This window comes from Oncorhynchus nerka, unplaced genomic scaffold (genome assembly GCF_034236695.1).
Source record: "Oncorhynchus nerka isolate Pitt River unplaced genomic scaffold, Oner_Uvic_2.0 unplaced_scaffold_887, whole genome shotgun sequence".
Lineage (NCBI taxonomy): Eukaryota > Metazoa > Chordata > Actinopteri > Salmoniformes > Salmonidae > Oncorhynchus > Oncorhynchus nerka.
In genome coordinates, this window is record NW_027040406.1 from 10,528 (window position 1) to 37,940 (window position 27,413).

The 27,413-nt window shown below is 42.4% G+C and overlaps 1 protein-coding gene across 1 annotated transcript; it reads left to right on the top strand.

Annotated features, from left to right (window-relative positions):
* Positions 1–255: 255 nt before the first annotated feature.
* Positions 256–9,973, top strand: LOC135570942 (gastrula zinc finger protein XlCGF17.1-like). The gene is made up of 2 exons (XM_065016758.1): positions 256–757; positions 8,969–9,973. Exons 1-2 carry the CDS (start codon positions 493–495, stop codon positions 9,568–9,570), a joined length of 867 nt encoding a protein of 288 aa, XP_064872830.1. The 5' UTR covers positions 256–492; the 3' UTR covers positions 9,571–9,973.
* Positions 9,974–27,413: the final 17,440 nt, after the last annotated feature.

A 27,413-nucleotide genomic window follows, 5' to 3' on the forward strand; every position in this document is an offset into this window, starting at 1 on the left:
CTAGGTCCAAGCTTTCTAGATGTCTCGTCATTGGTAATCAGGCCTACTACTGTTGTCTTAGTATTTAAATTCTCTCTTTACAAAATCTGCACTAATCCATCAACACTCACGTCTCTGTATGTTTACATAAAATATTACACTTCAATGAAACAAATGTTTGCCGCTCCAAAATAAAATAAATACAACTGCGTTACCCACTCCAGTCAGCAGATGGCGATATGCAGATTTCAGGCGATACCGTTAGTGTGACGTCTAATGTAGTGGACGGAACACTTCATAACCAGTCAAACATTTGGTCGGCAACCTGCGTAGCCAACATTGCCGAAAACATCAGTCACTGTGTTTTAAACATACGTCTGCCGTGTCTATTTGTTGGCCCATTTAATGTAACGTTAATATTTACGTTGTTTGTCAGGTAGCTGGCTTGCTAAGTTAGCTTTGCACTAGGCTAATCGCTAATGCTAAGTAGCTAGCGAGCTAACATCCCCGAACATGAGTTCACTAAGCTACTCCACTCCTGCTGAAGAAGAGGGGGTCTGCTGGACGGAGAAAGAAGAAGAGGCTGTCACAGTTAAACAAGAAGTAGAGGATGAGGCTGTTACTGTGAAAGAAGAAGAGAAAGAAGTTACTGTGACAGAGAAAGAAGCTTTCAGAATGAAAGTGGAGGAGGAAGGAGTTTTCGGAGTGAAGATGGTGGGGAATATTACTGGCACGATGGAAGAGGAGGAAGAGGAGACGGGAGATCTGAGTAACGCCAGTAAGTAGTGTCTTAAAAACGGGGACACAAACTCTTCAGTCCTGGAAGATTTTTTCGGTCACATGCTTGAAGACGAGGTATTGAAATTGTAAAGTTACTAATATTTATATATAAACGTGTAAGTGCTTTTTTGGGTGAACGATCCTATGGGAAAACCTACCCTGTGAACGATCCTATGGGAAAACCTACCCTGTGAACGATCCTATGGGAAAACCTACCCTGTGAACGATCCTATGGGAAAACCTACCCTGTGAACGATCCTATGGGAAAACCTACCCTGTGAACGAAGTTGGTTTTAGGTTTCTCGGTCACATTGTGAACGAGCTTTTGAAATTAAGTGATTTGTTAAAAATATATATATATTAAAAGAGTGTTCAACATGCCTTTCCATGAAAGGAATAATGGACCATTGAAATTAGGTTTCTAAAACAAGTGGTGAAAGAGGTGATTCTCATAAAGAGTCTGTGGACATATTTCTCATTACCGTAACACTTGTTCAAGTTGCTGTTAAAACTCCAGTATTTGTTTTTACAAAGTTTTATTCCCCCATGATGCATCATCTAGTGGAGTATTTATTAGTATTCATTAGATGAGCACAAGATATTTAAAATGGTTCACTTATATGCGTTCAGAATGAGGGTCTTATTCTTGCACCCTCCCCCTTTATGACACTTGACCTTGTCAATACCAAAATGACAAAAAAGCTAAAACTTTTGAAAATCTTTATTGATGTGGTCAACACTTGGAGACCCATTACCTTACCAACATGGAGACATGCATGGGCTTTAGTGATGTGGTCAACACTTAGAGACCCATTACCTTACCAACATAGTTTGCTGACTCATAATGTCTGTCTCCTATTACTTCCAGATGAAGCTAAGGGCCTCTCTTTACCAAAACACACATTTCTCATTACCGCATCAGATAATTTTCAGCGTGTCCACGTGTGGCAACCTCTTCAGTACCTGCGAACTGAGGCGAGGATATCGGTCTGTGATATTGCAAAGTGTTTCACCAGTGGGAGTCAACGGGTCAGTTGCTGGACTGACGCCATTAGTGTCATTGTAAGGGTTGACAGTCCCCCACAAAGCGGAAGGTGTAGTGTTTGCGGAAGTGTCCGAAGGGCAAGAGAAGTTAATCTCAACTACCGTATTGCAGGACTGCAAGGAGGAGGGAAGTTGCTCATTCACAGAGACAGCTGGCTCGAAATCAGGACAAGAATATTCAATCAGGTTGGCTGATGGAATGTGTCGAGATATCGTAATATCTCCATATCTGCCCCAAGAGGTTTCTAAACGTCTTTTTCCCAAGGGGTGCTTTTGACAGATTCCCCTCATGAATGACTGCGTTGCAGCTAGCGTTAGGGGAAGACAGTGTGGTCGGTGGAGGAGGCACTGTAGCCTGTGACCATACCTGGTTGGTTTTCCAATCCATCAATGGGAGTAACCGATCCATCCAGTCTACTCCAAGTAGCAGGGGTACCCGTTTCGAGGCTGGTAACATACACAGGGTGAACGAGTGATAATCCCTGAAGCGTAGTTTCAGCATGACTCTCAATGTGAGAGGTGAGGTAGTCTGAGTGACCCCTGAAGTGAAGTTTCAGCATGACTCTCAATGTGAGAGGCGAGGTAGTCTGAGTGACCCCTCGAAGTGTAGTGTCGCAGCACTTTTTTCATCATTCCACTTTTAACCATCTGGCACACACTTCAGCCGTCACTGATTGCACTGAAATCAAGCGGAAGCACCCGGGGCGGGACTTCTGTTCCGCAAGGCGGAGGAACTACAACGTGGCAAAAGAAAACAAAATGGCTGTTTTCCCTTCGTTAGCTTAGAATCTTGTGCAGGCTAATCCTACTTTATGCATGAAAAATGCACAACATAGGATTCCCTTGGCAACAGGATTCCCTTGGCAACAGGATTCCCTTGGCAACAGGATTCCCTTGGCAACAGGATTCCCTTGGCAACATAGGATTCCCTTGGCAACATAGGATTCCCTTGGCAAGGGTAAGATTTTTACTCATAAGATATTATGTTCAAACCCTTTTCGGTGTTATTTTGACGATGTTTTGCTCATAACATATTATGTTCAAACCCTTTTCGGTGTTATTTTGACGATGTTTTACTCCTAACATATTATGTTCAAACCCTTTTCGGTGTTATTTTGACGATGTTTTGCTCAACATATGTTCAAACCCTTTTCGGCGTTAATCTGACGATGTTTCAATCGGAACACGCGGCAAACGACGAACTGCACCGTGGTCTACTCGCGAGGAAACACGAGAGAGACAGAGATAATTAGCGCTGGTCAAGCTAATATCTCCTGGATTTCAATCGGCTGGCTCTTTGTCCTTGTTCGAGAAAATTAATAATGACCGAGCCTACACACGTCTGAAACGCGCGAGGCAGAAATAGCCCTGAGTTTGGCCAAACACTCTTATTTTTCAGATTTCTATAATTAGCTTTATCAGCCCTCATACAGAAATGTATTCGCTTACGGTACCCACTGACTACGTCAGAACAACACGGAGGAATCCTCAGCCCAATAATGCTTGTCTACCACTCCCAAAAAATGTGTATAATAAACTTGGTATATTATGTCATCTGCTTTTCAAATGTATATAGGCTGAATCAAAATGAAAGCGTCATTCCATTTTGGATTCCTCGCACGGGGGCTCCAATCATTTTATGTTCCATTTTAGATTCCTCGCACGGGGGCTCCAATCATTTTATGTTCCATTTTAGATTCCTCGCACGGGGGCTCCAATCATTTTATGTTTCAGAGAGTTTTCGGATCATCGAACAATGTTAAATTCTTGGAAGCAGAGTATACTCTTGGCTAACAAGTTGAATCAGCCATACAAAATTGGGTTTATTTATTTACGAAATACCTAACTAATCACACAGAATGAATCATACCTTGATTACAAATGATGTCATAAAGGAAAATGTCCCTGGGGGACAGTGCAGATTTGACAGCTGGTTACACAGAACGGGAGTTGGGTTTGAGTGAAAGAGCGGGAAGACTGAAGAACAAAGGGAGAAGCTATGCTATCGTAAATACAATATCCTATGCATTCTAAATTACCACCCATTTGGAAAAGGAAAATGCGATTAAATATTAACTCTGAGCTGCGCTTCAATAGGTTGGTGGTAGATGGATGGCCGTGTTGCCCAACAGAGTCCTTTGTCCTTTGAAGAGTGTCTCTGGTGGTGAACGGGAAACGTTGTAGTGTCGTCGTTGGGTGGTAGACGGGATACTCTGTCTGTCCTTTCCTAGCCCATGTTTTTAACTGCTAGGATGTCTCACTTTAGTGAATAAGAGTTCGACGTTCATACCATTCACAACCAAAGCTCACACTGAGGTTGCCTTAGTTCTGTAGTTGACATGTTAGTCCTTTTTTAATGTATGGACCGTCGTCCTCACATCAACATCAAAAGTTTATCTCAATACTTTGTTATATGCCCTTTGTTGGCAATGACAGAGGTCAAACGTTTTCTGTAAGTCTTCACAAGGTTTTCACACTGTTGCTGGTATTTTGGCCCATTCCTCCATGCAGATCTCCTCTAGAGCAGTGATGTTTTGGGGCTGTTGCTGGACAACAGACTTTAAACTCCCTCCAAAGATTTTCTATGGGGTTGAGATCTGGACACTGGCTAGGCCACTCCAGGACCTTGAAATGCTTCTTACGAAGCCACTCCTTCGTTGTCCGTGCGGTGTGTTTGGGATCATTGTCATGCTGAAAGACCCAGGGACGTTTCATCTTCAATGCCCTTGCTGATGGAAGGAGGTTTTCACTCAAAATCTCACGATACATGGCCCCATTCTTTCCTTTACACAGATCAGTCGTCCTGGTCCCTTTGCAGAAAAACAGCCCCAAAGCATGATGTTTCCACCCCCATGCTTCACAGTAGGTATGGTGTTCTTTGGATGCAACTCCGCATTCTTTGTCCTCCAAACACGACGAGTTGAGTTTTTACCAAAAAGTTATATTTTGGTTTGATCTGCCCATATGACATTCTCCCAATCTTCTTCTGGATCATCCAAATGCAAACTTCAGACGGGCCTGGACATGTACTAGCTTAAGCAGGGGGACACATCTGGCACTGCAGGATTTGAGTCCCTGGCGGCGTAGTGTGTTACTGATGGTAGGCTTTGTTACTTTGGTCCCAGCTCTCTGCAGGTCATTCACTAGGTCCCCCCGTGTGGTTCTGGGATTTTTGCTCACCGTTCTTGTGATCATTTTCACCCCATGGGGTGAGATCTTGTGTGGAGCCCCAGATCGATGGAGATTATCAGTGGTCTTGTATGTCTTCCATTTCCTAATAATTGCTCCCACGGTTGATTTCTTCAAACCAAGCGATCCCGAGAGACCCACGAGGCGGCGCACAATTGGCCCAGCATCGTCCGAGTTAGGGAAGGGTCTGGCCAGCCGGGATGTTCTTGTCCCATCGCATTCTAGCATTCTATTCTATTAAAAATCATACAATGTGATTCTCTGGATTTTTGTTTTAGATTCCGTCTCTCACAGTGGAATTGTACCTTTGATAAAAAATTACAGACCTCTACATGCTTTGTAAGTAGGAAACCCTGCAGAATCGGCAGTGTATCAAATACTTGTTCTCCCCACTGTATAGTGTATATGTATTATTATGATGATGAAGTGTTTTTTTTATTTTTATATTGGAAATATTCTGAACCTGATCTCCTGAACCTGATCATGTTCTGAACTCAGGTAATGGAGGGATCTAGTCTGGCTTAACTCATAGGAAGTAGGAATACTACTTAGTATACTAAGTAGTATTACTATATAGTTCACGCGTAATAGTCGGTATTACTATACTATATAGTACACGCGTAATAGTAGGTATTACTATATAGTTCATGTGTAATAGTAGGTATTACTATATAGGACACGCGTAATAGTAGGTATTACTATACTATATAGTACACGCGTAATAGTAGGTATTACTATATAGTACACGCGTAATAGTAGGTATTACTATATAGTACACGCGTAATAGTAGGTATTACTATATAGTTCACGTGTAATAGTAGGTATTACTATACTATATAGTACACGTGTAATAGTAGGTATTACTATACTATATAGTACACGCGTAATAGTAGGTATTACTATATAGTACATGTGTAATAGTAGGTATTACTATACTATATAGTACACGTGTAATAGTAGGTATTACTATACTATATAGTACACTATGTAATGGTAAGGTATAATTATACTATATAGTACACGTGTAATGGTAGGTATTACTATACTATATAGTACACGTGTAATAGTAGGTATTACTATACTATATAGTTCACGCGTAATAGTAGGTATTACTATATAGTTCACGTGTAATAGTAGGTATTACTATATAGTACATGTGTAATAGTAGGTATTACTATACTATATAGTTCACGTGTAATAGTAGGTATTACTATACAGTTCACGCGTAATAGTAGGTATTACTATATAGTACACGTGTAATGGTAGGTATAACTATACTATATAGTACACGTGTAATGGTAGGTATAACTATACTATATAGTACACGTGTAATGGTAGGTATTACTATACTATATAGTACACGTGTAATAGTAGGTATTACTATACAGTTCACGCGTAATAGTAGGTATTACTATATAGTACACGTGTAATGGTAGGTATAACTATACTATATAGTACACGTGTAATAGTAGGTATTACTATACTATATAGTACACGTGTAATAGTAGGTATTACTATACTATATAGTACACGCGTAATAGTAGGTATTACTATACTATATAGTACACGTGTAATAGTAGGTATTACTATACTATATAGTACACGCGTAATAGTAGGTATTACTATATAGTTCATGTGTAATAGTAGGTATTACTATATAGTACACGCGTAATAGTAGGTATTACTATATAGTACACGCGTAATAGTAGGTATTACTATATAGTTCATGTGTAATAGTAGGTATTACTATATAGTACACGCGTAATAGTAGGTATTACTATATAGTACATGTGTAATAGTAGGTATTACTATACTATATAGTTCACGTGTAATAGTAGGTATTACTATATAGTACATGTGTAATAGTAGGTATTACTATACTATATAGTTCACGCGTAATAGGCATTACTATCTAGTACACGTGTAATAGTAGGTATTACTATGTAGTACAATCCCATTTTAAAGTAAATAGATGCAGTCAATATCAGCGTAGGATATGTAAAAAAAAAAAATCTAATAAACTACATTTACATTTAAGTCATTTAGCAGACGCTCTTATCCAGAGTCCCACGAGCCCTCCCCAGGTCTCAGCTGATATAAACCCATCCACAAGGCTCCCTGTATTCTAATGGCCCATCCAACAGGGCTCCCTGTATTCTAATGGCCCATCCACAGGGCTCTCTGTATTCTAACGGCCCATCCACAGGGCTCCCCTGTATTCTAACGGCCCATCCACAGGGCTCCCCTGTATTCTAACGGCCCATCCACAGGGCTCCCCTGTATTCTAACGGCCCATCCACAGGGCTCCCCTGTATTCTAACGGCCCATCCACAGGGCTCCCTGTATTCTAACGGCCCATCCACAGGGCTCCCCTGTATTCTAACGGCCCATCCACAGGGCTCCCCTGTATTCTAACGGCCCATCCACAGGGCTCCCCTGTATTCTAACGGCCCATCCACAGGGCTCCCTGTATTCTAACGGCCCATCCACAGGGCTCCCTGTATTCTAACGGCCCATCCACATTCTAACGGCCCATCCACAGGGCTCCCCCTGTATTCTAACGGCCCATCCACAGGGCTCCCCTGTATTCTAACGGCCCATCCACAGGGCTCCCTGTATTCTAACGGCCCATCCACAGGGCTCCCCTGTATTCTAACGGCCCATCCACAGGGCTCCCCTGTATTCTAACGGCCCATCCACAGGGCTCCCTGTATTCTAACGGCCCATCCACAGGGCTCCCCTGTATTCTAACGGCCCATCCACAGGGCTCCCTGTATTCTAACGGCCCATCCACAGGGCTCCCTGTATTCTAACGGCCCATCCACAGGGCTCCCTGTATTCTAACGGCCCATCCACAGGGCTCCCTGTATTCTAACGGCCCATCCACAGGGCTCCTGTATTCAGGCCCATCCACAGGGCTCCCTGTATTCTAACGGCCCATCCACAGGGCTCCCTGTATTCTAACGGCCCATCCACAGGGCTCCCTGTATTCTAACGGCCCATCCACAGGGCTCCCCTGTATTCTAACGGCCCATCCACAGGGCTAACGGCCCATCCACAGGGCTCCCTGTATTCTAACGGCCCATCCACAGGGCTCCCCTGTATTCTAACGGCCCATCCACAGGGCTCCCCTGTATTCTAACGGCCCATCCACAGGGCTCCTGCCCATCCACAGGGCTCCCTGTATTCTAACGGCCCATCCACAGGGCTCCCTGTATTAACGGCCCATCCACAGGGGGCTCCACCCCTGTATTCTAACGGCCCATCCACAGGGCTCCCTGTATTCTAACGGCCCATCCACAGGGCTCCCTGTATTCTAACGGCCCATCCACAGGGCTCCCCTGTATTCTAACGGCCCATCCACATCTGTATTCTATTCTAACGGCCCATCCAGGGCTCCCCTGTATTCTAACGGCCCATCCACAGGGCTCCCTGTATTCTAACGGCCCATCCACAGGGCTCCCCTGTATTCTAACGGCCCATCCACAGGGCTCCCCTGTATTCTAACGGCCCATCCACAGGGCTCCCTGTATTCTAACGGCCCATCCACAGGGCTCCCTGTATTCTAACGGCCCATCCACAGGGCTCCCCTGTATTCTAACGGCCCATCCACAGGGCTCCCCTGTATTCTAACGGCCCATAATCTAAATATCAAATAAATTCTACTAGAATAGAAGCGGAGGATAAAGGACCGAACAAAACCCACTTATGCTGAAATACAAATAAATACCTGTAAAAACCTAATAATGTTTGTCCGGTCGCTGTTTGATAGGGACACAGTATAAACTATTTCACAGATCATGACTGGGCTGTTCTTAGTGCGTCTAGGCGGGTTCAAAAGAAAATACCAACTGAACCCCGGTGCACAGACACAGCCCATTAAACCACTTAGGAAGATCGTTTTATCACATGGAGGTTTCATATCAGGGCTCTGTTTAAGTATTTAACTAAATCGTTTTGTTTTGTCTTTTAGCAGGAGAGCGACCAGACTCTCACTCTGGCAGCGGGGAGAGTCCTTCAGGGGAACCAGACCCAGAGACGTCCAAACCAGCAAGACCGCATCACTGCTCCCAGTGTGGGAAGAGTTTTATCCTATCACAACACCTGAAATCACACAAGCGAACACACACAGGAGAAAAGCCTTACAAGTGTTCCCAGTGTGGAAAGTGTTTTACTCGGTTAGATTACCTGAAAAGTCATAAGCAAATACACTCTGGAGAGAAGCCTTACTCCTGTTCCCATTGTGGAAAAAGTATTAGGTGGTTAGGGACTCTGAAATCGCATGAGCGAATACACACACAAAAAAAACTCCAATGTTCCTTGTGTGGAAAGCGGTTTACCCAGTTAGAAGCCCTGATTGTGCATGACAGGACACACACAGGAGGGGATAAGACCTACCACTGCTCCCAGTGTGGAAAGAGATTTAACTGGTTAAGGCAGCTGAATAAGCATGAAAGAATACACACACAGGAGGAGAAGACATACCACTGCTCTCATTGTGGAAAGACATTTTCCCGGGCAGAGGACCTGAAATCACATGAGAGAATAGAGAGACTGTGTTCTGACTTAAGTTTTTGACCTGAGAATTTGTGTTTTTGTTTAATCTTTATGAAATCCATTTGTATATATGAAAGCAGAATAAGGGTCCTGCTGTTGTTTCATTTAGAGACCTGATCGTGTCTAATATCAGGTGTCTGTTGTTTCATTTAGAGACCTGATCGTGTCTAATATCAGGTGTCTGTTTCATTTAGAGACCTGATCATGTCTAATATCAGGTGTCTGTTTCATTTAGAGACCTGATCGTGTCTAATATCAGGTGTCTGTTGTTTCATTTAGAGACCTGATCGTGTCTAATATCAGGTGTCTGTTGGGGTTTTGATGATGAGCTTCGTTTGATTTGATACAAGTATAAACCCTCTGTTGTTCATCATATGCTTTTCATAATGTACATAAATATAGAAGTCATTTGCCTTTTTCACAAGCCTCTATTTATTATGGATCCCTGCTACTCTTCCTGGAGTCCTGCCAAATGAAGGCAGTTCTACATTTTTTTAAAACATTACAAAACATTCATAACAGATTTCACAACATATTAAGTGTGTTCCCTCAGACCTCTACTCTACTACCACATATCTACAACATATTAAGTGTGTTCCCTCAGACCTCTACTCTACTACCACATATCTACAACATATTAAGTGTGTTCCCTCAGACCTCTACTCTACTACCACATATCTACAACATATTTGTGTTCCCTCAGGCCTCTACTCTACTACCACATATCTACAACATATTAAGTGTGTTCCCTCAGACCTCTACTCTACTACCACATATCTACAACATATTAAGTGTGTTCCCTCAGACCTCTACTCTACTACCACATATCTACAACACATTGTGTTCCCTCAGACCTCTACTCTACTACCACATATCTACAACACATTAAGTGTGTTCCCTCAGACCTCTACTCTACTACCACATATCTACAACACATTAAGTGTATTCCCTCAGACCTCTACTCTACTACCACATACCTACAACACATTAAGTGTGTTCCCTCAGGCCCCTACTCTACTACCACATATTAAGTGTGTTCCCTCAGACCTCTACTCTACTACCACATATCTACAACACATTAAGTGTGTTCCCTCAGACCTCTACTCCACTACCACATATCTACCACATATTAAGTGTGTTCCCTCAGACCTCTACTCTACTACCACATATCTACAACATATTAAGGGTGTTCCCTCTACTCTACTACCACATATCTACAACATATTAAGTGTGTTCCCTCAGGCCTCTACTTTACTACCACATATCTACAACACATTAAGTGTGTCCTCAGACCTCTACTCTACTACCACATATCTACAACATATTGTGTTCCCTCAGGCCTCTACTCTACTACCACACATTAAGTGTGTTCCCTCAGGCCTCTACTCTACTACCACATATCTACAACATATTAAGTGTGTTCCCTCTACTACCACATATCTACAACATATTAAGTGTGTTCCCTCAGACCTCTACTCTACTACCACATATCTACAACATATTAAGTGTGTCCTCAGGCCCCTACTCTACTACCACATATTAAGTGTGTTCCCTCAGACCTCTACTCTACTACCACATATCTACAACATATTAAGTGTGTTCCCTCAGACCTCTACTCTACTACCACATATCTACAACATATTAAGTGTGTTCCCTCAGGCCCCTACTCTACTACCACATATTAAGTGTGTTCCTCAGACCCCTACTCTACTACCACATATCTACAACATATTAAGTGTGTTCCCTCAGACCTCTACTCTACTACCACATATCTACAACATATTAAGTGTGTTCCCTCAGGCCCCTACTCTACTACCACATATCTACAACACATTAAGTGTGTTCCCTCAGACCTCTACTCTACTACCACATATCTACAACATATTAAGTGTGTTCCCTCAGGCCCCTACTCTACTACCACATATCTACAACATATTAAGTGTGTTCCCTCAGACCTCTACTCTACTCTCTACACATTAATTCCCTCAGGCCCCACTCTACTACACATTAAGTGTGTTCCCTCAGACCTCTACTCTACTACCACATATCTACAACACATTAAGTGTGTTCCCTCAGACCTCTACTCTACTACCACATATCTACAACACATTAAGTGTGTTCCCTCAGACCTCTACTCTACTACCACATATCTACAACACATTAAGTGTGTTCCCTCAGGCCCCTACTCTACTACCACATATTAAGTGTGTTCCCTCAGACCTCTACTCTACTACCACATATCTACAACACATTAAGTGTGTTCCCTATTAAGTGTGTTCCCTCTAGGCCCTCTACTCTACTACCACATATCTACAACATATTAAGTGTGTTCCCTCAGACCTCTACTCTACTACCACATATCTACAACATATTAAGTGTGTTCCCTCAGACCTCTACTCTACTACCACATATCTACAACATATTAAGTGTGTTCCCTCAGACCTCTACTCTACTACCACATATCTACAACACATTAAGTGTGTTCCCTCAGACCTCTACTCTACTACCACATATCTACAACACATTAAGTGTGTTCCCTCAGACCTCTACTCTACTACCACATATCTACAACACATTAAGTGTGTTCCCTCAGGCCCCTACTCTACTACCACATATCTACAACATATTAAGTGTGTTCCCTCAGACCTCTACTCTACTACCACATATCTACAACACATTAAGTGTGTTCCCTCAGACCTCTACTCTACTACCACATATCTACAACATATTAAGTGTGTTCCCTCAGGCCTCTACTCTACTACCACATATCTACAACATATTAAGTGTGTTCCCTCAGGCCCCTACTCTACTACCACATATCTACAACATATTAAGTGTGTTCCCTCAGACCTCTACTCTACTACCACATATCTACAACACATTAAGTGTGTTCCCTCTACTCTACTACCACATATCTACAACATATTAAGTGTGTTCCCTCAGGCCTCTACTCTACTACCACATATTAAGTGTGTTCCCTCAGACCTCTACTCTACTACCACATATCTACAACACATTAAGTGTGTTCCCTCAGACCTCTACTCTACTACCACATATCTACAACATATTAAGTGTGTCCTCAGGCCCCTACTCTACTACCACATATTAAGTGTGTCCTCAGGCCCCTACTCTACTACCACATATTAAGGGTGTTCCCTCAGACCTCTACTCTACTACCACATATCTACAACATATTAAGTGTGTTCCCTCAGGCCCCTACTCTACTACCACATATCTACAACACATTGTGTTCGATCAGACCACTACACTACTACCACATATCTACAACATATTAAGTGTGTTCCCTCAGGCCCCTACTCCACTACCACATATTAAGTGTGTTCCTTCAGACCTCTACTCTACTTCCACATATCTACAACATATTAAGTGTGTCCTCAGACCTCTACTCTACTACCACATATCTACAACATATTAAGTGTGTTCCCTCAGGCCTCTACTCTACTACCACATATCTACAACACTAAATCCATGTGCACGTGTGTGTATAGACCCCCGACATTCCAACCTGAAGACATCGTGATGTGACCTTGTTTATTTCCAGAGTTCCCAGTTGTCTTGAGAGTTCCGTCAGAGCAGAAACCAAGCAATGAGGTCGTAGGAATTGTCCGTAGCACTCCGAGACAGGATCGTGTTGAGGCACAGATCTGGGGAAGGATACTAAAAAATGTCTGCAGCATTGAACACAGTTGGATCCATCATTCTTAAATTGAAGAAATTTGGAACCACCAAGACTCCTAGACCTGGCCGCCCGGCCGAACTGAGGAGAAGGACCTTGGTCAGGGAGGTGACCAAGAGGTGACCAAGAACTCCAGGCAGAGCTCCAGAGTTCCTCTGTGGAGTTGGGAGAACCTTCCAGAAGGACAACCATCTCAGCAGCACTCCACCAATCCGGCTTTTATAATAGAGTGAACAGACAGAAGCCACTCCATAGTAAAAGGCACATGACAGCCCACTCGGAGTTTGCCAAAAGGCACCTAAAGGACTCTCAGACCATGAAAAACAAGATTCTCTAGTCTGATGAAACCAAGATTTAACTCTTTGGCCTGAATGCCAAGTGTCTCATCTGAAGGAAACCTGGCACCATCCCTACAGTGAAGCATGGTGGTGGCAGCATCATGTTGTGGGGATGTTTTTCAGTGGCAGGGACTGGGAGACTTGTCAGGATTGAGGAAAAGATCATCGGAGAAAAGTACAGAGATTTTTTGATGAAAACCTGCTCCAGAGCACACAGGACCTCAGACTGGGGCGAAGGTAGAATACAGTATATGCATATGAAGTGAGTAAAACAGTATGTAAACATTATTAAAGTGACTAATGTTCCATTTTTTAAGTGACCAGTGATTCCATGTCTATGTACATACGCTGGCAGCCTCTAAGATGCAGGGTTGAGTAACCGGGTGGTAGCCGACTAGTGATGGCTATTTAACAGTCTGATGGCCTTGAGATAGAAGCTGTTTTCCAGTCTCTCTGTCCCAGCTTTGATGCACCTGTACTGACCCTGCCATCTGGATGATAGCGGGGTGAACAGGCCGTGGCCCGGGTCGTTGATGTCCTTGATGATCTTTTTGGCCTTTGTGACATCTTTGTGACATCGGGTACTTTAGGTGTCCTGGAGGGTTGCGCTTTCTTCACCACACTGTCTGGACCATTTCAGATTGTCAGTGACGCCAAGGAACGTGAGGCTTTTCACCTTCCTCGCTGTGGTCCCGTCGACATGGATAGAGGCTCCCTATCTGTGCTGTCTCCTGAAGTCCACCATCAGCTCTTTTGAATTGTTGACGTCGAGGGAGAGGTTATTTTTCCGGCACCACTCTGCCACGACCCTCACCTCCTCCCCATAGGCCGGGGAGGTGGGACGACCCTCACCTCCTCCCCATAGGCCGGGGAGGTGGGACGACCCTCACCTCATCCCCATAGGCCGGGGAGGTGGGACGACCCTCACCTCATCCCCATAGGCCGGGGAGGTGGGACGACCCTCACCTCCTCCCCATAGGCCGGGGAGGTGGGACGACCCTCCCCATAGGCCTGGGAGGTGGGACGACCCTCACCTCCTCCCCATAGGCCGGGGAGGTGGGACGACCCTCACCTCCTCCCCATAGGCCGGGGAGGTGGGACGACCCTCACCTCCTCCCCATAGGCCGGGGAGGTGGGACGACCCTCCCCATAGGCCGGGGAGGTGGGACGACCCTCCCCTCCTCCCCGTAGGCCGGGGAGGTGGGACGACCCTCACCTCCTCCCCGTAGGCCGGGGAGGTGGGAGGCAATTCCAGTCCTCGGGTGCCTTATTGGTGTCACAGTTTTACCCCATCCCCAGCTAACACACCTGACTCCAATAATCACCTAACCGTGATCTTCAGTTCAGAATGCAGTTTGATTAATCAGCTGTGTTTGCTAGGGATGGAGAAAAAGTGTGACATCAATCAGGCCCCTGAGGATTGGGGTCCCCACCCCTGCTGTAGATGTCTCGTCATTGTTGGTAATCAGACCTACTACTGTTGTGTAGTACAGTATTGAAATTATCTTATTAAAAAAAAAATCTGCACTAATCCATCAACACACGCGTCTCTTTGTACGTTTACATAAAATATTACACTTAGATTGTTAAACAATCGTTTGGCCCCCAAAATAAAATAAATACAACTGCGTTACCCACTCCAAGCAGCAGATGGCGTTGTGCAGATTTCAGGCGATGTCGCTTGTGTGACGTCTGATGTAGTGGACGGGACACTTCATCAACAGTCAAACAACAGTAGGTCGGCCACCTCCGTAGCCGAAAACATCAAATGTTTTTAGGCTGTTTTGATGTACATTAGTCACTGTGTTTTAAACATATTTTTGTTTTGTTTACTTGTTGGTCCATTTAATGTACTATTTACGTTGTTTGTCAGGTAGCTGGCTAAGTTAGCTTTGCACTAGGCTAATCGCTAATGCTAAGTAGCTAGCGAGCTAACATCCCCGAACATGAGTTCACTAAGCTACTTCACTCCTGCTGAAGAAGAGGGGGTCTGCTGGACGGAGAAAGAAGAGGCTGTCACAGTTAAACAAGAAGTAGAGGATGAGGCTGTTACTGTGAAAGAAGAAGTAGTGGATGAGGCTGTTACAGTGAAAGAAGAAGAGAAAGAAGTTACTGTGACAGAAGAGAAAGAAGCTTTCGAAGTAAAAGAGGAGGAGGAAGGAGTTTTCAGAGTGAAAGAGGAGGGGGAGATTACTGTCACGTTGAAAGAGGAGGAGGAAGAGGGGCAGATTACTTATACGTTGGAAGAGGAGGAAGAAGAGGGGCAGATTACTTTCACGTTGAAAGAGGAGGAGGAAGGAGAGGAAGAGGGGCAGATTACTTATACGTTGGAAGAGGAGGAAGAAGAGGGGCAGATTACTTTCACGTTGAAAGAGGAGGAAGGAGAGGAAGAGGAGACGGGAGATCTGAGTAACACCAGTAAGTAGTGAAGATTGCTAGGTCACATGCTTGAAGACGAGGTATTGAAATTTAAAAGTTTCAAATATTTATTTAAAAATGAGTAAGTGCTTTATTGGAAAACCATAGGGTGAACGATCCTAAGTTGGTTTTAGGTTTATCGGTCACATTGTGAACGAGCTTTTGAAATTAAGTGATTTGTTAAATATTTTATTATATAAATAAAAAATAATGTGCAACACTGGACCATTGAAATTAGGTTTCTAAAACAAGTGGTGAAAGAGGTGATTCTCATAAAGAGTCTGTGGACATATTTCTCATTACCGTAACACTTGTTCAAGTTGCTGTAAAAACTCCAGTATTTGTTTTTACAACGTTTTATTCCCCCATGATGCATCATCTAGTGGAGTATTCATTAGTATTCATTAGTATTCATTAGATGAGCACAAGATATTTAAAATGGTTCACTTATATGCGTTCAGAATGAGGGTCTTATTCTCGCACCCTCCCCCTTTATGACACTTGACCTTGTCAATACCAAAATGACAAAAAAAGCTAAAACTTTTGAAAACCTTTATTGATGTGGTCAACACTTAGAGAACCATTACCTTACCAACATGGAGATGTTGGGCTTTAGTGATGTGGTCAACACTCAGAGACCCATTACCTTACCAGCATGGAGACATGAATGGGCTTTAGTGATGTGGTCAACACTTAGAGACCCATTACCTTACCAATATGGAGGCATGAATGGACTTTAGTGATGTGGTCAACACTTAGAGAACCATTACCTTACCAGCATGGAGACATGAATGGGCTTTAGTGATGTGGTCAACACTTAGAGACCCATTACCTTACCAATATGGAGGCATGAATGGACTTTAGTGATGTGGTCAACACTTAGAGAACCATTACCTTACCAACATGGAGATGTTGGGCTTAAGTGATGTGGTAAACACTTAGAGAACCATCACCGTACCAACATGGAGATGTTGGGCTTTAGTGATGTGGTAAACACTTAGAGACCCATTACCTTACCAACATGGAGACATGAATGGGCTTTAATGATGTGGTAAACACTTAGAGACCCATTACCTTACCAACATGGAGATGTTGGGCTTTAATGATGTGGTAAACACTTAGAGACTCATTACCTTACCAACATGGAGACATGCATGGGCTTTAGTGATGTGGTCAACACTTAGAGACTCATTACCTTACCAACATGGAGACATGCATGGGCTTTAATGATGTGGTAAACACTTAGAGAACCATTACCTTACCAACATGGAGATGTTGGGTTTTAGTGATGTGGTAAACACTTAGAGACCCATTACCTTACCAACATGGAGACATGAATGGGCTTTAATGATGTGGTAAACACTTAGAGACCCATTACCTTACCAACATTAATGGGCTTTAGTGATGTTGTAAACACTTAGAGAACCATTACCTTACCAACATGGAGATGTTGGGCTTTAATGATGTGGTAAACACTTAGAGACTCATTACCTTACCAACATGGAGACATGCATGGGCTTTAGTGATGTGGTCAACACTTAGAGACTCATTACCTTACCAACATGGAGACATGCATGGGCTTTAATGATGTGGTAAACACTTAGAGAACCATTACCTTACCAACATGGAGATGTTGGGTTTTAGTGATGTGGTAAACACTTAGAGACCCATTACCTTACCAACATGGAGACATGAATGGGCTTTAATGATGTGGTAAACACTTAGAGACCCATTACCTTACCAACATTAATGGGCTTTAGTGATGTTGTAAACACTTAGAGAACCATTACCTTACCAACATGGAGGCATGAATGGGCTTTAGTGATGTGGTCAACACTTAGAGACCCATTACCTTACCAACATGGAGACATGAATGGGCTTTAGTGATGTGGTAAACACTTAGAGACCCATTATCTTACCAACATGGAGGCATGAATGGGCTTTAGTGATGTGGTCAACACTTAGAGACCCATTACCTTACCAACATGGAGACATGAATGGGCTTTAGTGATGTGGCCAACACTTAGATAACCAATACCTTACCAACATGGAGATGTTGGGCTTTAGTGATATGGTAAACACTTAGAGAACCATTACCGTACCAACATGGAGATGTTGGGCTTTAGTGATGTGGTAAACACTTAGAGACCCATTACCTTACCAACATGGAGACATGAATGGGCTTTAATGATGTGGTAAACACTTAGAGACTCATTACCTTACCAACATGGAGACATGCATGGGCTTTAGTGATGTGGTCAACACTTAGAGACTCATTACCTTACCAACATGGAGACATGCATGGGCTTTAATGATGTGGTAAACACTTAGAGAACCATTACCTTACCAACATGGAGATGTTGGGTTTTAGTGATGTGGTAAACACTTAGAGACCCATTACCTTACCAACATGAATGGGCTTTAGTGATGTTGTAAACACTTAGAGAACCATTACCTTACCAACATGGAGGCATGAATGGGCTTTAGTGATGTGGTCAACACTTAGAGACCCATTACCTTACCAACATGGAGACATGAATGGGCTTTAGTGATGTGGTAAACACTTAGAGACCCATTACCTTACCAACATGGAGGCATGAATGGGCTTTAGTGATGTGGTCAACACTTAGAGACCCATTACCTTACCAACATGGAGGCATGAATGGGCTTTAGTGATGTGGCCAACACTTAGATAACCATTACCTTACCAACATGGAGATGTTGGGCTTTAGTGATATGGTAAACACTTAGAGACCCATTACCTTACCAACATGGAGACATGAATGGGCTTTAATGATGTGGTAAACACTTAGAGACCCATTACATTACCAACATGGAGGCATGAATGGGCTTTAGTGATGTGGTCAACACTTAGAGACCCATTACCTTACCAACATGGAGGCATGAATGGGCTTTAGTGATGTGGTCAACACTTAGAGACCCATTACCTTACCAACATGGAGGCATGAATGGGCTTTAGTGATGTGGCCAACACTTAGATAACCATTACCTTACCAACATGGAGATGTTGGGCTTTAGTGATGTGGTCAACACTTAGAGACCCATTACCTTACCAACATGGAGGCATGAATGGGCTTTAGTGATGTGCTCAACACTTAAAGACCCATTACCTTACCAACATGGAGATGTTGGGCTTTAGTGATGTGGTAAACACTTAGAGAACCATTACCATACCAAAATGGAGACATGAATGGGCTTTAGTGATGTGGTCAACACTTAGAGACCCATTACCTTACCAACATGGAGACATGAATGGGCTTTAGTGATATGGTCAATAGTTTGCTGACTCATAATGTCTGTCTCCTATTTCTTCCAGATGAAGCTGAGGGCCTCTCATTACCAGAACACACATTTCTCATCACCGCATCATTTTTAGGCTCGTTTCGGTAATGAGAACCTTCGTTTCGGTAATGAGAACCTTCGTTTCGGTAATGAGGACCTTCATTTCAGTAATGAGAATAAGTGGTGAAGGTGAAGGCAGTAGGGGTTAAGTAGAGGTTGTCAATAAACCTATTGTATAGGTGAAAGCAGTAGGGGTTAAGTAGAGGTTGTCAATAAACCTATTGTATAGGTGAAGGCAGTAGGGGTTAAGTAGAGGTTGTCAATAAACCTATTGTATAGGTGAAAGCAGTAGGGGTTAAGTAGAGGTTGTCAATAAACCTATTGTATAGGTGAAGGCAGTAGGGGTTAAGTAGGGCTTGTCAATAAACCTATTGTATAGGTGAAGGCAGTAGGGGTTGTCAATAAACCTATTGTATAGGTGAAGGCAGTAGGGGTTAAGTAGAGGTTGTCAATAAACCTATTGTATTGGTGAAGGCAGTAGGGATTAAGTAGAGGTTGTCAATAAACCTATTGTATAGGTGAAGGCAGTAGGGGTTAAGTAGAGGTTGTCAATAAACCTATTGCATAGGTGAAGGCAGTAGGGGTTAAGGTTGTCAATAAACCTATTGTATAGGTGAAGGCAGTAGGGGTTAAGTAGAGGTTGTCAATAAACCTATTGCATAGGTGAAAGCAGTAGGGGTTAAGTAGGGGTTGTCAATAAACCTATTGTATAGGTGAAAGCAGTAGGGGTTAAGTAGAGGTTGTCAATAAACCTATTGTATAGGTGAAAGCAGTAGGGGTTAAGTAGAGGTTGTCAATAAACCTATTGTATAGGTGAAAGCAGTAGGGGTTGTCAATAAACCTATTGTATAGGTGAAGGCAGTAGGGGTTAAGTAGAGGTTGTCAATAAACCTATTGTATAGGTGAAGGCAGTAGGGGTTAAGTGGAGGTTGTCAATAAACCTATTGTATTGGTGAAGGCAGTAGGGGTTAAGTAGAGGTTGTCAATAAACCTATTGTATAGGTGAAGGCAGTAGGGGTTAAGTAGAGGTTGTCAATAAACCTATTGTATAGGTGAAGGCAGTAGGGGTTAAGTAGGGGTTGTCAATAAACCTATTGTATAGGTGAAGGCAGTAGGGGTTAAGTAGAGGTTGTCAATAAACCTATTGTATAGGTGAAGGCAGTAGGGGTTAAGTAGGGCTTGTCAATAAACATGGGTGTATAAACCCCATTTCATTCACATAAAGCCACAATCTGGAGTTTGTGTTATAGCAAAGAGCAACCCCACCACTTAAATAAGGATATCCCCCATTTTGACATGAGCACCTGTTATAACACCTGTAGTGTTGTTAGATATCCTACCTGTTATAACACCTATAGTGTTGTTAGATATCCCAGTTTTTATAACACCTACTTATAGTGTTGTTAGATATCCCACCTGTTATTACACCTACCTGTAGTGTTGTTAGATATCCCACCTGTTATAACACCTATAGTGTTGTTAGATATCCCAGTTTTTATAACACCTACATATAGTGTTGTTAGATATCCTACCTGTTATAACACCTACCTGTAGTGTTGTTAGATATCCCACCTGTTATAACACCTACCTGTAGTGTTGTTAGATATCCCACCTGTTATAACACCTATAGTGTTGTTAGATATCCCAGTTTTTATAACACCTACCTATAGTGTTGTTAGATATCCTACCTGTTATAACACCTACCTGTAGTGTTGTTAGATATCCCACCTGTTATAACACCTATAGTGTTGTTAGATATCCCAGTTTTTATAACACCTACCTATAGTGTTGTTAGATATCCTACCTGTTATAACACCTACCTGTAGTGTTGTTAGATATCCCACCTGTTATAACACCTACCTGTAGTGTTGCTAGATATCCTACCTGTTATAACACCTACCTATAGTTATGTTAGATATCCCACCTGTTATAACACCTACCTATAGTGTTGTTAGATATCCTACCTGTTATAACACCTATAGTGTTGTTAGATATCCTACCTGTTATAACACCTACCTATAGTGTTGTTAGATATCCTACCTGTTATAACACCTACCTATAGTGTTGTTAGATATCCTACCTGTTATAACACCTACCTATAGTGTTGTTAGATATCCCACCTGTTATAACACCTACCTATAGTGTTGTTAGATATCCCAGTTGTTATAACACCTACCTATAGTGTTGTTAGATATCCCACCTGTTATAACACCTACCTATAGTGTTGTTAGATATCCCAGTTGTTATAACACCTACCTATAGTGTTGTTAGATATCCCACCTGTTATAACACCTACCTGTAGTGTTATTAGATATCCTACCTGTTATAACACCTAAAGTGTTGTTAGATATCCTACCTGTAGTGTTTTAGATATCCTACCTGTTATAACACCTATAGTGTTGTTAGATATCCTACCTGTTATAACACCTACCTGTAGTGTTGTTAGATATCCTACCTGTTATAACACCTATAGTGTTGTTAGTTATCCTACCTGTTATAACACCTATAGTGTTGTTAGATATCCCACCTGTTATAACACCTACCTGTAGTGTTGTTAGATATCCTACCTGTTATAACACCTATAGTGTTGTTAGATATCCTACCTGTTATAACACCTACCTGTAGTGTTGTTAGTTATCCTACCTGTTATAACACCTACCTGTAGTGTTGTTAGATATCCTACCTGTTATAACACCTGTAGTGTTGTTAGATATCCCACCTGTTATAACACCTATAGTGTTGTTAGATATCCTACCTGTTATAACACCTACCTATAGTGTTGTTAGATATCCCACCTGTTATAACACCTACCTATAGTGTTGTTAGATATCCCACCTGTTATAACACCTACCTATAGTGTTGTTAGATATCCTACCTGTTATAGCACCTACCTATAGTGTTGTTAGATATCCTACCTGTTATAACACCTACCTATAGTGTTGTTAGATATCCCACCTGTTATAACACCTACCTGTAGTGTTGTTAGATATCCTACCTGTTATAACACCTACCTGTAGTGTTGCTAGATATCCTACCTGTTATAACACCTACCTATAGTGTTATTAGATATCCCACCTGTTATAACCCCTACCTGTAGTGTTGTTAGATATCCTACCTGTTATAACCCCTACCTGTAGTGTTGTTAGATATCCCAGTTGGTTCGTATCCCACATATTTAGATACTTAACAGGCATATCATGTTATGCCATTTTCCCTTAGAATCCCACTCAACATAGAAATACATCTACAATACCTGAGAACTACACTTATCCACGTCTGATAGAGATCAGTACAGTCTGATGATGTATTGGGGTACTGAATCTCTGATAGAGATCAGTACAGTCTGATGATGTATTGGGGTACTGAATCTCTGATAGAGATCAGTACAGTCTGATGATGTATTGGGGTACTGAATCTCTGATAGAGACCAGTACAGTCTGATGATGTATTGGGGTCTCTGATAGAGATCAGTACAGTCTGATGATATATTGGGGTACTGAATCTCTGATAGAGACCAGTACAGTCTGATGATGTATTGGGGTACTGAATCTCTGATAGAGACCAGTACAGTCTGATGATGTGTTGGGTTACTGAATCTCTGATAGAGACCAGTACAGTCTGATGATGTATTGGGGTACTGAATCTCTGATAGAGTTCAGTACAGTCTGATGATGTATTGGGGTACTGAATCTCTGATAGAGACCAGTACAGTCTGATGATGTATTGGGGTACTGAATCTCTGATAGAGATCAGTACAGTCTGATGATGTATTGGGGTCTCTGATAGAGATCAGTACAGTCTGATGATGTATTGGGGTCTCTGATAGAGATCAGTACAGTCTGATGATGTATTGGGGTACTGAATCTCTGATAGAGACCAGTACAGTCTGATGATGTATTGGGGTACTGAATCTCTGATAGAGACCAGTACAGTCTGATGATGTATTGGGGTACTGAATCTCTGATAGAGATCAGTACAGTCTGATGATGTATTGGGGTACTGAATCTCTGATAGAGATCAGTACAGTCTGATGATGTATTGGGGTACTGAATCTCTGATAGAGATCAGTACAGTCTGATGATCTGTAGAGGGTCAGTACAGTCTGATAGATAGAGATCAGTACAGTCTGATGATGTGTCGGGGTCTCTGATAGAGATCAGTACAGTCTGATGATGTGTTGGGGTACTGAATCTCTGATAGAGATCAGTACAGTCTGATGATGTGTTGGGGTCTCTGATAGAGATCAGTACAGTCTGATGATGTGTTGGGGTACTGAATCTCTGATAGAGATCAGTACAGTCTGATGAGACTGAGTAGACAGTACAGTCTGATGATGTATTGGGGTACTATCTCTGATAGAGATCAGTCAGTCTGATAGAGAATCTCAGTACAGTCTGATGATATATTGGGGTACTGAATCTCTGATAGAGACCAGTACAGTCTGATGATGTATTGATTGGGGTCTCTGATAGAGATCAGTACAGTCTGATGATGTATTGGGGTACTGAATCTCTGTAGAGACAGTACAGTCTGATGATCTCTGATAGAGATCAGTACAGTCTGATGATGTATTGGGGTACTGAATCTCTGATAGAGATCAGTACAGTCTGATGATGTATTGGGGTACTGAATCTCTGATAGAGATCAGTACAGTCTGATGATGTATTGGGGTACTGAATCTCTGATAGAGATCAGTACAGTCTGATGATGTATTGGGGTCTCTGATAGAGACCAGTACAGTCTGATGATATATTGGGGTACTGAATCTCTGATAGAGATCAGTACAGTCTGATGATGTGTTGATTGGGGTCAGTCTGATGAGAGGGTCTCAGTCAGTACAGTCTGATGATGTATTGGGGTACTGAATCAGTCTGATAGAGATCAGTACAGTCTGATGATGTATTGGGGTACTGAATCTCTGATAGAGATCAGTACAGTCTGATGATGTATTGGGGTACTGAATCTCTGATAGAGATCAGTACAGTCTGATGATGTGTTGGGGTCTCTGATAGAGATCAGTACAGTCTGATGATGTATTGGGGTACTGAATCTCTGATAGAGATCAGTACAGTCTGATGATGTTTTGGGGTCTCTAGAGAATACAGTCTGATAGAGATCTGATAGAGATCAGTACAGTCTGATGATGTGTTGGGGTCTCTGATAGAGACTCAGTACAGTCTGATGATGTGTTGGGGTCTCTGATAGAGATCAGTACAGTCAGAATCTCTGATAGAGATCAGTACAGTCTGATGATGTATTGGGGTACTGAATCTCTGATAGAGATCAGTACAGTCTGATGATGTATTGGGGTCTCTGATAGAGATCAGTACAGTCTGATGATGTGTTGGGGTCTCTGATAGAGATCAGTACAGTCTGATGATGTATTGGGGTCTCTGATAGAGACCAGTACAGTCTGATGATGTGTTGGGGTCTCTGATAGAGATCAGTACAGTCTGATGATGTATTGGGGTCTCTGATAGAGATCAGTACAGTCTGATGATGTATTGGGGTCTCTGATAGAGATCAGTACAGTCTGATGATGTATTGGGGTACTGAATCTCTGATAGAGACCAGTACAGTCTGATGATGTATTGGGGTACTCTGATAGAGATCAGTACAGTCTGATGATGTATTGGGGATGTCTCTGATAGAGATCAGTACAGTCTGATGATGTATTGGGGTCTCTGATAGAGACCAGTACAGTCTGATGATGTATTGGGGTACTGAATCTCTGATAGAGATCAGTACAGTCTGATGATGTATTGGGGTACTGAATCTCTGATAGAGATCAGTACAGTCTGATGATGTATTGGGGTACTGAATCTCTGATAGAGATCAGTACAGTCTGATGATGTGTTGGGGTCTCTGATAGAGATCAGTACAGTCTGATGATGTGTTGGGGTACTGAATCTCTGATAGAGATCAGTACAGTCTGATGATGTATTGGGGTACTGAATCTCTGATAGAGATCAGTACAGTCTGATGATGTACAGTCTGATGATGTATTGGGGTACTCTGATAGAGATCAGTACAGTCTGATGATGTATTGGGGTCTCTGATAGAGATCAGTACAGTCTGATGATGTATTAGGGTACAGTCTGATGATCTCTGATAGAGATCAGTACAGTCTGATGATGTATTGGGGTACTGAATCTCTGATAGAGATCAGTACAGTCTGATGATGTATTGGGGTACTGAATCTCTGATAGAGATCAGTACAGTCTGATGATGTATTGGGGTCTCTGATAGAGATCAGTACAGTCTGATGATGTATTGGGGTCTCTGATAGAGATCAGTACAGTCTGATGATGTATTGGGGTCTCTGATAGAGACCAGTACAGTCTGATGATGTATTGGGGTCTCTGATAGAGATCAGTACAGTCTGATGATAGAGATCAGTACAGTCTGATGATGTATTGGGGTACTGAATCTCTGATAGAGATCAGTACAGTCTGATGATGTATTGGGGTACTGAATCTCTGATAGAGATCAGTACAGTCTGATGATATATTGGGGTCTCTGATAGAGACCAGTACAGTCTGATGATGTATTGGGGTCTCTGATAGAGATCAGTACAGTCTGATGATGTATTGGGGTACTGAATCTCTGATAGAGATCAGTACAGTCTGATGATGTATTGGGGTCTCTGATAGAGATCAGTACAGTCTGATGATGTATTGGGGTACTGAATCTCTCTGTACAGTCTGATGAGATTGGGGTCTCTGATAGAGTAGTACAGTCTGATGATGTATTGGGGTACTACTGATAGAGATCAGTACAGTCTGATGAGAGGAATCTCTGATAGAGATCAGTACAGTCTGATGATGTATTGGGGTACTGAATCTCTGATAGAGATCAGTACAGTCTGATGATGTATTGGGGTCTCTGATAGAGATCAGTACAGTCTGATGATGTATTGGGGTACTGAATCTCTGATAGAGATCAGTACAGTCTGATGATGTATTGGGGTACTGAATCTCTGATAGAGATCAGTACAGTCTGATGATGTATTGGGTTACTGAATCTCTGATAGAGATCAGTATAGTCTGATGATGTATTGGGGTACTGAATCTCTGATAGAGATCAGTACAGTCTGATGATGTATTGGGGTACTCTGAATCTCTGATCAGTACAGTCTGATGATGTATTGGGGTCTGAATCAGTCTGATAGAGACCAGTACAGTCTGATGATGTATTGGGGAATCTCTGACTGAATACTCTGATGAGAGATGAATCTCTGATAGAGATCAGTACAGTCTGATGATGTATTGGGGTCTCTGATAGAGACCAGTACAGTCTGATGATGTATTGGGGTCTCTGATAGAGACCAGTACAGTCTGATGATGTATTGGGGTCTCTGATAGAGATCAGTACAGTCTGATGATGTATTGGGGTCTCTGATAGAGATCAGTACAGTCTGATGATGTGTTGGGGTCTCTGATAGAGATCAGTACAGTCTGATGATGTATTGGGTTACTGAATCTCTGATAGAGATCAGTACAGTCTGATGATGTATTGGGGTCTCTGATAGAGATCAGTACAGTCTGATGATGTATTGGGTACTGAATCTCTGATAGAGATCAGTACAGTCTGATGATGTATTGGGGTCTCTGATAGAGATCAGTACAGTCTGATGATGTATTGGGGTACTGAATCTCTGATAGAGACCAGTACAGTCTGATGATATATTGGGGTCTCTGATAGAGATCAGTACAGTCTGATGATGTATTGGGGGTCTCTGATAGAGATCAGTACAGTCTGATGATGTATTGGGGTCTCTGATAGAGATCAGTACAGTCTGATGATGTATTGGGGTACTGATAGAGATCTGTAGAGACAGTCTGATGATGTATTGGGGTACTAGAGAAGTACAGTCTGATAGAGATCTCATAGAGATCAGTACAGTCTGATGATGTATTGGGGTCTCTGATAGAGATCAGTACAGTCTGATGATGTATTGGGTACTGAATCTCTGATAGAGATCAGTACAGTCTGATGATGTATTGGGGTACTGAATCTGATAGAGATCAGTACAGTCTGATGATGGG